This window comes from Phyllobates terribilis, unplaced genomic scaffold (genome assembly GCF_046119375.1).
Source record: "Phyllobates terribilis strain yellow unplaced genomic scaffold, ASM4611937v1 Scaffold_4__5_contigs__length_816908805, whole genome shotgun sequence".
Taxonomy (NCBI): Eukaryota; Metazoa; Chordata; class Amphibia; order Anura; family Dendrobatidae; genus Phyllobates; species Phyllobates terribilis.
The window spans coordinates 468,484,303-468,500,568 of record NW_027362764.1 but is presented as its reverse complement, the minus strand read 5'-3'; the positions used below and the strand labels follow the sequence as shown (position 1 = coordinate 468,500,568).

The window sequence follows — 16,266 nt, the reverse complement described above, 5'->3', positions numbered from 1 at the left end:
TCTGCGCCCTGATTGGCTGCCGGAATCTCCACACATTAAGTTAAGAAAAAAATAAAAATAAAATAAGAATAACTGTCCACCGCTCCTCTGACCTCTCCCCACCCCCTCCTCTCATCAAACACGCTGCTCATCATACAGCACCACTATCTTAGCCAAAGTCCTAACAAAAGCATTAGTGGAAACTCAATAGTTTACCAAACTTTGGCCAAATTTTGCCGATTTTGAGGAAAATGCTTGGGGGTCCGAACACAAACCCGAATGTGCAGTTTTCGCGCCGAGTTTGAGATTGGCGAACTTATTCCGAACACGTTTGCTTATCTCTAGTGGCGAGAGGACAATGATGGGAGTGGGAGAGGACAATGATGGAAGTGAGGGGACTATTAGGGACTTAAAATTTAATGGAGGAGGGGGTAAAGTGCATAGGACACTTTATAATGAATTGAAAGGTGGGATAAGACCCTGTAAGGGACTTGTAATGAATTGGGAGGTGGCGTAGGATGCTTAGTACCTCATAATGTCTTCACCCACCCCCAAATTCATTATGATGCTATTAAAGACTTATAATAAATGCAGGGGGGACACAGGACAGGGTCTAGGGCTATGTGCAAATGTTCAGGATTTGCAGGAGAAAATTCTGCTGCATGTCCTAATGTGTTAGCAGGAAGAATGCTGTGTAAAATATAATTTTTTTGCCACATTTTTGACCTGCTTTTGTTGCGGATTTTCCCTCACTCATTAGTATGGGTGAAATATGCTGCAAGAATTGGCATTCTGCAGATTTTAATCTTCTGCAAATCTGCAAGAAAAAAATTAGCAATGTGTGCATGAGACTACAGGGATCTCATTCACTTTGCTTGTACTGTAAAGCCTTGTATATTTTCCATAACAAAAATGTAGTGTCTGCACATAGCCTTAAAGTTAATTGAGGAGAGTCACAGAGACTGAATAATTTATATTTATTGGGCAGCAAAGATTATAGTTAATGGGGGAGGTACAGTGCTGTTTATCACTTTATATTTTGATTAATGGGTGGCTAATAGCATGTTAATGGTGAGGCACATATCTGTATTCAACGGCGCAATGCGAGGGAGACGCATGTATCTATACAATATATGTGACCTTGTTATTTTTATGGCTGTGGTGATCATCGTGACAAGAGGAGTCGTGGCTGGGAGATGTCGACATGAAGATCTGACCAGATGGAGAAGAAACAGCAGAAGCTACTATAATCAGATGAGACGTCAGCGGTAAGTTTCTGGATGTAAATATAATTCTGTATCTGTACTGTATGACTTGGAGTTATTTGTAAAATCCCTTAGGCTGCATTTTCACATTCGTGTCATATGTCCATGTGTTGCCAGATTTTTCTTATCAGACTTATAGAGTTTTATAGGTCCATTCACACATCCGTGAAAATCGCGGATCTGTGAATGAGATCTGTGAGGGTCAGAGAATGTCCTGTTCTGATCCGATTTTGAGGATCAGAATAGGACATGCTCAATACATCTGTAAAAGTGGGCAGCACTCCGACACTGCAAACGGATAAAGGAATGTAGTCTTATTATGTATAGCACAGTCCCTTAGTATATAATGTACTTATTTATTATGTTTAGTGCCTTTCTTAGTTGCATATAGTTACAAAGTTTATACGTAACATCCTCTCTAGTTATGTATGAGGCGGTCCCTTATTATATAGCTTCCTCTGCTGTTATGTACAGTGCTGTCCCTTGCATAGTATATACATAAGGTATATATACATATTGTAGCATCGGCGTCTCTGCCCCCTGCCAGGCAGAGACGCCGTTCCCCTTACCGCCGCTGCCCTGGTCCGGCGTCTTCCGGCCTCCCTGCTGCTGCTGCTGCTGGTGCATGCACCTTCCCGGGCACTGTGCTTAGGGCGCGTGCACTCCCTTCCTCTCAAAGGGGCCGCGCGCGCCATCCTAAAAGTCCCCGGCCAAAGCCGGAGGACTTTCCCTATTTAAAGCACCTCCTCCAATATGGAGGTGCCCGTGCAAGGTTGTTGCTCTGTGTTCTTACTGTTGCTTCAGCCCTCAGGTCCCTCTGTAAGTCAGTCCTGTCCGCCAGTCTGTTCTTCAGTCCAGCCCGCCAGTCTGACTACAATCCAGCCAGCCAGTCTATCTACAGTCCAGTCCGCCAGTCTGTCTATGGGCTCTGCCCGCCTGCTTACCTGGAAACACCTGCCAGTTACCTGTCGTTTCTGCCCGCCTGCTAGCCTGGAAGCACCTGCCAGTTACCTGCAGTGTCCACCAGCCTGCTTACCTGGAAGCACCTGCCAGTTACCCATTGTGCCCGCCAGCCTGCCTACCCGGAGCACCCGTCTGGCTATCAGCCGAATCAGCCTGCTTATCCGCTGTACCGGTCTGTTCCTGCCATCTGACCCGTGGGTGTCACCTGCTCTCATACAAGGTTGGTCCCAGAGTGGCACCTGGTCCCCCTGCTCGGTCCCTCCTTGGTTCACGGAGTTGACTGAGCCGACGTGCGACCTAGGTCAGGCCGAGTAGGTACTTAGTCACGCCCCTCTGTTCCCTCCTTGCACCGCAGCACAGAGGTACCACCACCCGGACCCGTAACAGTTTGCACGGGCCATGGAACCCAGTGGCCCCCAGGCTCCTTCACTCTCTGACCTGTACCAGGAGGTCTTACGTCAGAGCTCCCAACAGGAGACTATCCTGACCTATCTGCAGAATCTCAATTCCCACCTGGACACGCTGTCCACCCCGTCTGTGTCCGTCTCTAGCTGAGCGGCACCCGCTCCGGCGGCACCTCAACCTATTGGCGCTATGGCACCCAGCTCTGAACCCCGGTTCTCTGCGCCTCCACGTTTTGGTGGTGAACCCGTCTTATGTCGGGGCTTCCTAAATCAGTGCATGCTGCACTTTGAACTCCTGGCACATCATTTCCCCTCCGACTGGGCCAAGGTGGCGTTCATCATGTCTCATCTCACCGGAAAGGCATTGGAATGGCTAAACCCTCTGTGGGAGAGAGGGGATCCCCTGGTGTCTGATCTTCCGGCTTTCCTCACTGCCTTCCGGAAGGTCTTCTATGAGCCGGGACGAAAATCTTCTACTGCCTCGTCACTTCTCCGTCTCCGCCAAGGAAGTCTCACCGTGGGCCAGTATGCCATACATTTTCGAACCCTTGCATCTGAGCTTGCCTGGAATTGGGAGGCCCTAGTGTCTACCTTTGGGAGTGTCTTTCTGGATGGATCAAGGTTGAGCTAGCCGGTCGTGACATCCCTACCACCCTGGATGACCTGGTGTCATTAGCTACCCAGATTGACATCCGTTTTCAGGAACGTGCCAAGGAGACTATCCGGAAGAGAAGATTTCCACGCCTTGCTCCAGTATTCCAAAAGTCTGCCTCTCAACCAGCAATTCCCCGGGCATGTTTGCCTGAGCCCATGCAAATTGACCTAACCAAGATTGTCAAGTCTCGCCAGGAGACGCGCCGAGCTGAGGGGAGTTGCTTCTACTGTGGCAGTAAAGAGCATCTGATCCAATCCTGCCCTGTGAGGCCGGGAAGCTCCAATGTCTAGGACCGCTCGGAGAGGTCGTCCTAGGCAAGAGTAAATTCTCTCTGTCCTTGACCCTATCTGTTTCCATTTCTAGTGGTGATACCCGCTTCTTCGAGACTGCCCACCTGGATTCTGGAGCCGGTGGAAATCTCATTTCACAGGCTGTAGTGGAGCGGTATCAGATTCCTACCATACATATGGCTGAACCATTGGCAGTCGCTTCCATGGATAGGAGACTTCTTCCAGAGACCATCTTGGTCGTCACAGAGCCTTTAACCCTTCAGGTGGGAATGCTGCACTCGGAGAGGATCTCCTTTCATGTGCTGTCCAGTCTCTCTCACTCCCTCTTGCTTGGTCTATCCTGGTTACAGAGACATGAACCCGTCCTGAATTGGCGATCTGGTGAGGTGCTCCGTTGGGGGAAGGATTGCCATGAGTCCTGTCTGGTTCCGGTTCGTCCAGCTCAACCTCCGTCTACTCCGGCTAATCTACCTGGTCTGCCGGCACCCTTCTGATTCTATGCGGACGTCTTTGACAAGAAGGAAGCTGAGACACTACCACCTCATAGGCCGTATGATTGCCCAATCGACCTGGTACCCAGTGCTTCACCTCCCCACGGGTGTATCTACCCCTTGTCACTGGCTGAGACCCGGGCCATGTCTAAGTAAATAGAAAAGAATCTTGCTAGGGGATTCATCCAGAAATCTACTTCCCCGGCTGGAGCAGGATTCTTCTTCGTTAAGAAGAAAGAAGGCTTACTACGTCCCTGTATCGATTACAGGGGTCTTAACCAGATTACCACAAAGAATAAGTACCCCCTGCCTCTCATCTCGGAGTTGTTCGACCGCCTTAAAGGCGCGAAGATCTTCACCAAGCTCGATCTTCGTGGGGCATACAATTTGGTCCGGATCCGCTAGGGAGACCAGTGGAAGACGGCATTCAACACCAGGGACAGTCACTATGAATATCGCGTGATACCCTTTGGTCTCTGTAATGCCCCAGCCGTCTCCCAAGAGCTGGTTAACAACATCTTCCGTGATCTCCTATATTCTTGCATGGTGGTGTACCTGGACGATATCTTGGTCTTCACTCCGGACCTGCCCACACACCGGAGGGATGTTCGTCAGGTTCTGCTAAGGCTCTGGCAGAATCGCCTATACGCAAAATTTGAGAAATGCCTCTTTGAGCAGACTTCCCTTCCGTTCCAGGGATATATTATCTCTGAGACTGGTCTACAGATGGATCCCGAGAAGGTTTCTGCCGTCTTAAAGTGGCCCCGACCGGAGGGGTTGAAGGCGATTGAGCGATTCCGGGGCTTCGCAAATTATTACCGCCTCTTCATCCCTCATTTCTCGTCACGGACCGCTCCCATCTCCGCGCTCACCCATAAGGGAGCAAATTCCAGGGAATGGACTTCCGAAGCGGAGGAGGCCTTTGTCTCCCTAAAACAAGCTTTCTCCTCTGCCCCTGTGGTACACCGTTCGGATTGCAACAAGCAATTCTTCCTGGCGGTGGATGCTTCCTCCTCCGGAGCCGGAGCGGTGCTCACCCAGAAATCTCCGTCCGGGAGAATGGTAACCTGCAGCTTCTTTTCCAAGCTCTTCTCCTCGTCCGAGCGCAACTACTGCATATGAGATCGTGAGCTGTTAGCCATCAAATTGGCGCTGGAGGAGTGGCGCTACCTGTTGGAGGGGGCTCTGAACCCGGTGGTCATCTACACTGACCACAAAAACCTGGCCTATTTACAAAACGCCCAAAGACTCAATCCGCGTCAGGCCCGGTGGTCTCTGTTTTTTGCCCGATTCTGCTTTACTCTACACTACCGCCCTGCGGACAAGAAGATTAAAGCTGATGCTCTATCCCGCTCATTCCTGTCTTCCCACCAAGAGGAGGAGCCTCTGCATATCATCGACCCCTCCAAAGTAATGACTGTGGCTCCGTTTGACCTGTCTCGTCTTCCACCCGGTAAGACCTTTGTAGCGGTTCTGGATCGTAAGAAGGTTCTTCTCTGGGGCCATTCATCCAAACTAGCCGGACATGCTGGCCAGAGGAAGACCTTCCTGCTCATCGCCCGGCATTACTGGTGGCCTTCCCTACACAACGATGTTGCGGATTTCGTCACGGCTTGTTCCTCCTGTGCCCGTAACAAGGTTCCCAGGCATCTTCCAACCAGCTGTCTCCTTCCTCTTCCTGTACCTTCCGCTCCATGGCAACACATTGCTATGGACTTTATTACGGATCTCCCTGTTTTTGCTGGTTGTACTGTTATTTGGGTGGTCGCTGACCGCTTTTCTAAGATGGCCCACTTCATTCCGCTGCCTGGTCTCCCATCTGCACCTGCGCTGGCTAAGGACTTCATCCATTACATCTTTCGTCTCCACGGCCTACCCCTCCACATTGTGTCCGATCGCGGGGTCCAGTTCACTTTGTGCTTCTGGAGAGCTGCATGCAAGCTGCTGGATGTTTCCTTGGATTTCTCCTCTGCTTATCATCCTCAGTCCAATGGTCAAGTGGAACGTATCAACCAGGTCCTTACCAGCTTTCTTCCGCACTTCGTCAACGCTCACCATAACGATTGGGTTGAGCTCCTACCCTGGGCCGAGTTCTCCTATAACAACCATGATAGCTAGTCTTCTTCAAAATCCCCGTTCTTTGTGGTCTTCGGTCAACACCCCCGGATTCCGTTTCCCATCTCTTCAGTGGACAATCCTGCCGCGGAGTCTATGGTCAGCGAATTTTCTGCTATTTGGGTAGACACTAGATCTGCACTTCTTCAGTCCTCCGAGCGGATGAAGAAATATGCTGATAGAGACGTCTGGATGTACCTCAATTCCGTCCGGGAGACAAGGTCTGGCTCTCCTCCAAATATGTTCATCTCAAAATACCATTGTATAAGTTGGGTCCACGGTTCATCGGCCCGTTCGAGGTTTTGAGCCAAATCAGTCCCGTGGCTTACAAGCTGAAACTCCCGGCCACCTTACTATGTATCCTTCCATGTATCTCTCCTCAAACCAGTTGTTATTAATTCTTTTCTGACAATCCAGGTACCTCCCCTGCTCCGGTCTCCGCTGAGGACGTCTATGAGGTAGAGAACATGCTGGCCACCAAAAGGGTAAGAGGAAAAACCTTTTTTCTGCTGCATTGGAAGGGGTTTGGTCCAGAGGAGAGGTCTTGGGAACCCAGGGAGAACATCCATGCCCCTCTTTTTCTTAAAGAATTCCTTGCAAGCCTAAAAAAGAGGGGGCGTGAGGGGCCAGCCTGCCTACCCGGAGCACCCATCTGGCTATCAGCCAAATCAGCTTGCTTATCCGCTGTACCGGTCTGTTCTTGCCATCTGACCCGTGGGTGTCACCTGCTCTCATACAAGGTCGGTCCCAGAGTGGCACCTGGTCCCCCTGCACGGTCCCATCCTGGTTCACGGAGTCGACTGAGCCGCCAAGCAACCTTGGTCAGGCCGAGTAGGTACTTAGTCACGCCCCTCTGGTCCCTCCTTCCACCACCCGGGCCCATAACACATATATAGCCACACACACATATATATATCTGTAGCTTTGTCGCCATTTAAAGTGAGGGGCCCAAACACATTTCCAGCAAAGGCCCCAAGCTGTCAGTGTCTGCCCCTGATCAAAGGTAGCTATAAAGAAGGTAATACGCCAAAATGCACTTCTGCGCTCTGGGCGCCAGATCCTGCAGACAGGGCAAAGGTGAGAGGATCCTGCTGCAGCCAGTTGTCTTATAGTCAGACACAAGATTATGAGAAGGAGAGAAGACAAGGCTGATCTTCACAAACACAAGAAGATTCCTTTGTATTTCTCAAATGTAAATGCAACATGAGACTAATAACAGTAACGGAACTTGAATTTTTTAATTATTTATTTGTTTTGTGATTTGGACTTTAACTTTTTCCCGGCATATGATGTAATATTATGCCATATGTTGGATTCACAGAGTCATACAGCCATCATCATCTACTACTAACAGCTGTGGATGCAGCTGAGCTCTTCCTGCTGTTATTAACCACTTAAACAGCCCATGGCCCGGGGGCGCATTTAATGCATCCATCATCCCCCGCTGCAACTCAATTGATTTGCCTTGACAGCCCCCATGTTTGTCATGATGGTGCTCTGTTGAAACCCAATCTGGGCTTCGTAGGAGTCTATGATTTTTATATACTGTGGTATTGCAGTATATAGTATGAGCGATCAAACACTTAAGAAATAAAGTTAAAGAAAAATGTATGTGAAATAAAACATATTTGGAATCAAACAAACATATTTGGCATCAAAAATACAAATCATATTTGGCGTCCATAAAAATCAGATTTATAAAAATATAAAATTAATCAACCCAATCAGTAAACCCTGTAAAGTGAAAATATTGAAACACCAAAACTGCATCTTCTTAATTGACACAACAGCACATCTTCTTAATTGACACAAAATGAAATGCAATAAGAAGCTGTTAAACATTACATCCTTCTCAAAATGATATCAATAAAATACATGAGCACCCCACACAAAAAACAAGCCCTTATAAAGCCCCATCTACTAAAAAATGAAAACTTTTTGGGTCAGACAAAAATGCCAACACAAGAAATTTGTTTTTATTTTTTCAAAATTTTTCACAATTTAAATAAAAAGAAAAACTGTACAGGTTTGGTATCACTGTAATTATACTGACCTGACAAATCATATTGCCAGGTCATTTTGTACAGTACAATGAATGCCATAAAAGCAAACCCAAAAAACAATTGTGAAGTTGCGTTTTTATGCAATTTCACCACACTTGAATTTATTTTCACGTTTTCCAGTACATTAAGTGGTAAAATGAATGGTATCATTCATAACAAGAACTTGTCCCACAAACACAAAACCTTGATATGACTATGTGTATAGAAAAAATAGAAAAGTTATAGCTCTTGATAGAAGAGGAGAAATAAAATGAAAACACAAAGAATAATGCCCTGCTAGAAAGGATTCAATTCATACTGGGCTTGATTTAGAAGAATTACTCACATTCTGGTTCACATTCTGTAACTAATAATTCACAAAATAGCAATAAATGTGACTCATTCATGTTGGAACTCAATATACACAATTTTCATACAACATAGATTTACCAGTGAATGACAGCGTAGATTTCCTGATGCTTTTCTGAAGTTTAAAACCTAATACATAAACAGACGGAAGAAATACATAAATATTAACAATGCAAAATACCTAGAAAATAAGAAACATCTCATCATACGTTTTACAGGATAACTGCTAGTAGGCAGACAAGTTTCCTTGAAATATTCAGAATCTTACATTTTCATAGACCATGTATTTAAGGTACATGAAATTCTGTAGTAGTGTAGCATCATCCCCAGCAAAGGCATGTCAAACAGCCAAGAACGCAATATTATATATTAGGTTGGTACATATGTTGTAAAAGGCCTTTTTAGTAGTCAAAAATTGTGCACTAAACATATAAAACAGAGTTCATATCACATTTCACTGTAGGTTCAGAGGCTCAATCTGGGATTATGTCGGAACCCCCGCAAAATGTGCTGATGGGGCCATTGACTATGATGATGCAGATGGAGTCTGTGTACTCTGTAATACATCATTTTTGACTATACTGTATATGCCTAGTTGAGTCTGCCAGCAACATTTTTACACAATTCAGAATTTTTTCAAGCCACTAAATTACTAAAAGAAAAACAATAAATTTGGTATCACTGTTAATCGTACTAACCTTAAGAATCATGTTATCAGGTCATTTTAACTGAACAATTAATGCAACATAACATAAAAATAAACCCCAAAAAACAGTGGCAGAATTGCATTTTTTTCACCATTTCACCGCTTTTGGATTTTTTTTACATTTTCTCTTACTCTAAATGGTAAAATGAATGATGCCAAAATAAGCTCTTATATGACTGTGTTGACAAAAAATAAAAAAGGAGGAAAGAGTGAATGCACAAAAAATTTAAATTAGCTGTCTTTAAAATATTCAAGAGTATTGGACCCATTTAGACTAAAAAATATTGACATTTAAGAATGAACATCCACTTTAAAGGGCTATTCTCATTGAATGTTATCTCATTCATTCCCACCCATGCTGTTTTGCTGGGAAACATTATGAAGAATAGCCAGTGCATATTCTGTGTAGCGGTGAGGTCTGGGCAATTGCTAAGAAAACCCTTTTAGGGTATGTGCACATGATGCCTTTTTAGGTGTATTCTGCCTGAAAAAGCACTTAAAACTGCTAAATAAACTTAACATATGTACAGCACTGTCAAAGTGACTTGCTGTGCACTGTCTTTTTGAGCTTCTTTTATTCGATTCGATTCTGTTTGGAAGCTGCTCACTAGTTAATTATACATAAAAAGCTACTGCCAATAAAGCCACCACAAAAATGACCAAAAAGAAGCAAAGAAGGCGCTTGAGGAAAAACACCACCGGTTTCAAAAACTCAGCGGGTGCACCAGAGTCTAAAAGACACCATGAGCACAAACCATTATAGGCCTGTGCAAAGACAGATTCCTATGTCTTCTCACGAATACCGAATGCCTTCCACTTAGATTAACCCTTGCAAAGCTCTAACATTATCAATATGATGGCACATATCGTTCAGATAAAAAAAGGATATAATTGCTACAATATGTTTATTTTTATGGCATATACTATGCATAATGGTTATGTATTATATATGTGTTCATAAAGACCAACTCTTTGTTTTTCTTTTTATTATTTAAATCTTTTAACATGCAATAGTAGTAATAATACTTACATTTGCCATCTGGAATTCAGTATTGCCCTTAGTACCTGGAAAAAGCACGGTTAGGGCAGATGCAATGCTCATAGGAGAGAAAAAAATATTTTTTTTGTCGTTGTGTTCAATCAGTTTCTTGTAAACGCTCACAGCAAATGTATTATATGATGTGACCAAGGCCTCCATTGTACTCTTCACAGCAGACCTTAAAGAAAGAAAAAATATTAAATGTTAAAGACTGTATATAGAACTGCAAATACAAATGTTAATATTTTGCAATAAAAACAATAGTGCACATAGAACAACATGATATCGTCATACTGGGCAATACTGAATTGAAATGCTAAGTAAGCACAAATGTTGACATACAATTTGTACTATCATTTATGACTACCTTTGTGTGCGAATGCAGATTCTTCAGTGGAGACTGACACTCCTTGCTGCTACACCAGTTTAAAAGAAATTATTTCTTCATGAAATTAAGCAACAAATGTTTCCTGAATATTTTTATCTCTGCCTCAACACATGTTCTGTTCCATTTTAACAAATGGTGTATAAATGTGCCAACAGACATGAAGTGTGAAAAGCAGTGCCGACCTTAGCCTGAATGGGGCGTTCTGCAATACTACCCTTGGTGCCCCCACCTTATTCATTTTTTTACCTGCAGAACCTTGTGAATACCCACCTCAGCTGCTGTAGAACCTTATAATACAAACCTGAGCTGCTGCAGAACCTTATAATACACAGCTGAGATGCTGCAGAAACTGATAATGCACACCTCTGCTGCAGAACCTCATTAGTGTTGAGCCACCATCGTAGTGTTCGAGTTCGGTTCGGTTCGTCGAACACCCGTATGTTCGCCGAACTGTTCGTCGAACTGTTCGTCGAACACCTTCGAACACCGTTAAAACCAATGGCAGGCAAACAAAAACACATAGAAACACATAGAAAACACCTTCAAAGGTGTCCAAAAGCTGACAAACTGCTCAAAAGACATAACTAACACATGGAAAAGTGACAAGTACATATAGTCATGCGAAAATAAAAGAGGTGGAGGAGTAAAAGGAGGGGGAGACACAGATATAGGCATGTCATGTCCTTCTAAAATCCAAAAAGTGAGAAGCCGACACGGCCAGTCCGCTCCTGCCCGTGCCACCTCCGTGTCGCCGGGTTTGTGCCAGAGCCGCGGTGAACCCTGATGGCCAGCCCCCCTCTCCCAATACTGGTGCCTGTCCGCTGGTGGGTCGAGCGAGCCCCCCTGTGGTGGAGGCAGCTCTAAGCTTTTTAATTTAAATTGTCTCTCTAATTTGAATGAATACATTTTAAATCCATTTACAAGGATCTATTGGAGGGCCATGCCAGCAGCCGCGTAATTCCAGCTCCAGTAGCGTCCACTAAAGCTGCTGCAGTTAAAAAGCTTTTATAAGGATCAAGCTTGGCTGTCCACCGCAAGGCATCCTACTGCCAGTCCCAGCCCCTATGCCTTGGGGTGCCTCCTGATGCTCTTCACTGAGTATCCCATGGTCCCGAAGCATTTCCTTTGAAAAAATTAAGTGTCTAAACTACAGGTGGTGTAGCTTGCTTAACAGCCGGGATAATCCGCTGACTAGCAGACACTGCTACTAGGCACAAAGTATTTCCTGGGCTAGATGCAGTTAAAAATGTGTAATTAGATACTCTCGTTGGATGCTGAGAAAGCATTCCATAGAGTCTCCTGGCACGCCATATATGATTCTCTTAAAATGCTTGGGGTAGGGGTCTAGGGGACCCTTTTATAGCCAAAATCACTTCCCTGTATCACAATACGTCACCTAGGCTGAAGATAAATGGAACTGTAGCACCCTGAGGGCTCGGTTGCTACAGAGGTATTGCACCTCACCCAGAGGTGTGATATCTCACTCTCAGGTAAGGATGGAGTGTGGATCAGGACCCGACACCTGCATGCATTACACCACATTGCCATGGGGCACGGCAACCAATATGCCTCTGAGATGGGCACGACAGTCCCTGTCCCTGGCTGGAGTAGGGGGAGGGAACACTGAGGAAGGGGAACCCTGTAGTGCAGGAGCAGGGAGGAAGCAGTTCCTGGGTGCATTGAGAAGGGAGTATAAAAGGTGGGCACCATCTTAGTTCAGTGCAGAGAAGTCTGAGCAGAAGTGGCAGGGAGCAGGGGCTCTGCATGAGCTCTGCTCCGGAGGCGGGCCTAGTAAAAGAGGCCCAGGCCTGGAAGAGGGAGAAGGAAGGAAGAGGAGCGGAGAAGGCTCCAGGAACGAGGAATGAAGGGATCCCAGGGGTGCGGACGGGCGAGTCGCCACTGCACGCCCGAATCCACCTGCGTGGAGGGGTCAGGCCAAAGGGGGAGACCGGTCCCCGAAACTAGTGGAGGCAGGAAACGACCCTCAGCTAGAAACCGGAGGCTGTGACATTTTATGTGGCGCAGCCCCTCGCTACACCCGCTAGGAAGGCACCACATAGGGTCAGGGAAACTGGCGCCAAGTTTACCAAGAGGAGGCCCGAGGCAGCCGGACAGAAGGGTTGGTAAGAAAGGCCAGACAAAGGACACACAAAGGGGGTCCTGTGAAGCGCTCCAAAGTTATCTGGGAGTTGTCTGAGCCCCTCACCTGGTGAGCACAGTACGACGTGGGCAGCCGTTACCTGCAGACGTGGTCTGGATAATAAGAACTGTGAGTAAAGGCCCTGGACTGCATCACTGACTCCGTGTCGTTACTGCTGCTGCCCTGCACCATCACCCCCATCCTCCGCATACACTGCCCTGAGGCTATACTCCTCCCGTGGGGAGTTATGCTACGCTCTGCTGCACCCACAACACCAGCCTCAGCGGTCTGCCCTGCAGCGGCGGTTCACTCTGACCGCAATCCACGGGTGGCGTAGTCGGACATTTAAACATCAAAACCACATAAATAGTTCCGCCACTGGTTTGACCACCCTGAGCCACGGAACCGGGTCGCTGCCACGAAGACTACAACCACCAGCATCCACCAAAAAGGGTCTGGCTCCGGGTGTCCCAAGGCCCAGGGGGTGCATCAGAACATTTTCATCACCTTTCACAATCACCAATGGGACAAGGCAGGGATGTCCTCTGTCCCCTCTCTTATACATCCTAGTGACGGAGCACCTGCTCTCATCAATTCGCCATAACCCCAATATTAGGTGGATTGAGGTGGGAGGCACCGAGTACAAGTGCTCTCTATTTGCTGATGATGTCCTAGTATATATCACTCAATCACATATATCCATCCATGCTGTTATGGCTGAAATAGATCACTTTGTTATGACGCGCCCCTGGGCCTGTGTCGCGCTGCGTTGCGCACGCGGGAGCTTACCCGGAGCCGGATCTCTTGAGGGTTGTAGTCTCGTGGCGGTGATCCGATCCGTGCCCAGGGAGTCAGACTAAGTGGCGCTGTATTAGCGGTAGATGTTGGACGACTACGCCACCCGTTGAGTACAGCTAAGGAGCTGCTGCTGCAGGGCAGACCGCTGAGGCCGGTGGTAGGATTGTGCAGCGTGATAGTATAACCCCCAACGGGAGGGGTATGGCCTCAGGGCAGCCGACGTGGATGATGGGGGTAGCAGGAACCACTCAGAGACGGTACGGTGTAGTTCAGGGTCTTTACTGGTGACAACGATAGACCCTCCCGGAGTACTGGCTAGCGAATGGGGCCTGGTCAGTCCTTGAGCAGATGGGATCTCCCCTGGCCAGTCGGAGTTGTAGGCCTCCCAAACTAACGATACTCTTCTGGCTACCTTGCTAGAAGCGGGTATAAGTAGCCCACGTCCCTGAGTGTACCGTGTGGTGCTCACCCGTATGGCCGGTGACTCGGGGCCTTCTAGTAGCTTCCGCTCCACGATGGCGGTGCTGGTCCCACGCGTGTGACCGTGCCTTCGGGTTTCTGGGCCAGAGGACCTGCAATCCCCTGCCGGTCGGTTTCTGCTGCTGGATAGGAGTTAGTCCCCACAGCCTCGGACTCCGGGTCCGGAGATAACTTCTCAGTCAGGGCGAGCTCTGCAGCTGCCAGCCCCTGACTCCTTGTAGTACTGCTCCCACAGAGCTCCTGATGTTCTTTCCTAGATCTGCTTCTCTTCTCTACTCACTAACCCTGCCTCAGCCCTAGGTTTATATAGGGGAAGTTCTTCCCCTCCCAGGACTGGGCAGGAGGTGTGGCATGCACAGCATCCCTGACCAAGAGACCTCCCACCTGCTCTCAGACATAACATTGCCGTTACTGTGGAAACCAGACCCCTGGGGTGCCACAGTTACATGGTCAAATTTTAAAATCAATGCAGCGAAGTCTGAGGCCCTTGATGTCTCCCTCCCCAAATCCATATAGGATTCCATTCAGTCCAACTTTCCCTTTGCCTGGCCCTCACAGGGTATCAAATACTTAGGAATTCCTATTCATAGAGACCTCTCCCATCTATGTTATCTTAATTTTGGGCCCTTTATTGAACAACTCCATACAGACCACGGTTGGCAAGTTAGAACTGTAAGATTCACTACGTGAACCACTGGTGTTTTGTGGAAAAGCACATGTACACTGCGTTCCAAATTATTATGCAAAAAGTGTTTAGGAGTGATAAGGGAAGAATTTGTTTGTTTGTCAGTTAAACACATTGATGGTGATGTGTGTCAGGGCTCTTTATATCACTGTAAGCAATTGCAGACACCTGTGCTAATTAGTTTGGCGGGTGTGTCCAATGAAAGGCAAGACTACTTAAGAAGGTTGTCTCACATTATTAAGCAGCCTACATTTTCTGCCAAAATGGGAAAGAAAAAGGATGTGTCGGCTGCTGAGAAGCAACAAATTGTGGAGTGTTTAGGTCAAGGCATGACTACAATCAACATTGTGCGATGATCAGGATGAAGTGTCTTGGCAATCAAGAAGTATGTAGCTGATTCACAGTACACACGTGTGCGTGCTGATAAGGGCAAATTGAGGACTCTTTCCTACAGGCAATTACGTCAGGTTGAAAGAGCAGCGGCAAAAAAGCCTTGTCATAGCAGCAGACAAGTTTTTGAAGCTGCTTGTGCCTCCAACGTCCCCCGAACAACAAGATGCAGGGTCCTTCAGAGGTTTGCGGCTGTGCATACGCCATCCTGTCGACCTCCTCTATCCACTTCACACAAGCAGAAACGGCTCCAGTGGGCCAAACATTACATGAAGACTGATTTCAAAACTGTTTTGTTCACGGATGAGTGCCGTGCAGCGCTCGATGGTCCAGATGGATGGAGTGGAGGATGGCTGGTTGATGGACACCCCACGCAAACACGGCTACAGCGCCAACAAGGAGGAGGTGGAGTAATGTTTTGGGCTGGAATCATGGGGAGAGAGATTGTCGGCCCCTTTAGGATCCCTGAAGGCGCTAAAGATGAACTCCATAATGTATGTGGATTTTCTCAAACAGCACTTCCTGCCATGGTTCAAGAAGAAGAACCGTGTATTTCACAGCAAGATCATTTTTCTGCATGATAATGCACCATCTCATGCTGCACATAAAACATCTGCATCTCTGGCTGATATGGGCATAAAAGGGGACAAACTTATGGTGTGACCCCCATGCTCCCCTGACCTGTACCCCATTCAGAACCTTTGGAGCATCATTAAAAGGAGTGTCTATGATGGCGGGAGGCAGTTCACATCTAAGCAACAGCTCTGGGAGGGTATTCTGTCCTCATGCAAAACAATTGAATCAGAAACCATCCAAAACCTGACAAATTCAATGGACGAGAGAGTTCAGAAGCTCCTTTCGAACAAGGGGTCCTATGTGAAAATGTAACATCACCTAGAATAAAGTTTTGAGTTGAAAACTGTTTGATTTCAGTTTCTAACAACCTGCTAATGCTTATAATTTCAAAAATGACCATTTTTATGGTCTTTATTAAAATGAAAAGGTTGATCGAAAAGTTTGGGGGATCTAAGAGTGTGGCAACCCAGTAGTCATGATTACTTCGAATT

At 46.9% G+C, this 16,266-nt stretch overlaps 1 protein-coding gene across 1 annotated transcript in view; it reads right to left on the bottom strand.

Annotated features, from left to right (window-relative positions):
• Nucleotides 1-10,748, bottom strand: part of LOC141265510 (serpin B6-like) — a 106,133-nt gene extending 95,385 nt beyond the window's left edge. The window contains exons 1-3 of the mRNA XM_073678677.1: nucleotides 10,686-10,748; nucleotides 10,310-10,496; nucleotides 8,655-8,702 (exon numbers count right to left, since the gene is read on the bottom strand). Coding sequence (XP_073534778.1) covers nucleotides 8,655-8,702; nucleotides 10,310-10,477 — 216 coding nt within the window. The 5' untranslated portion in view covers nucleotides 10,478-10,496; nucleotides 10,686-10,748. The remainder of the gene's footprint in view (nucleotides 1-8,654; nucleotides 8,703-10,309; nucleotides 10,497-10,685) is intronic.
• Nucleotides 10,749-16,266: the final 5,518 nt, after the last annotated feature.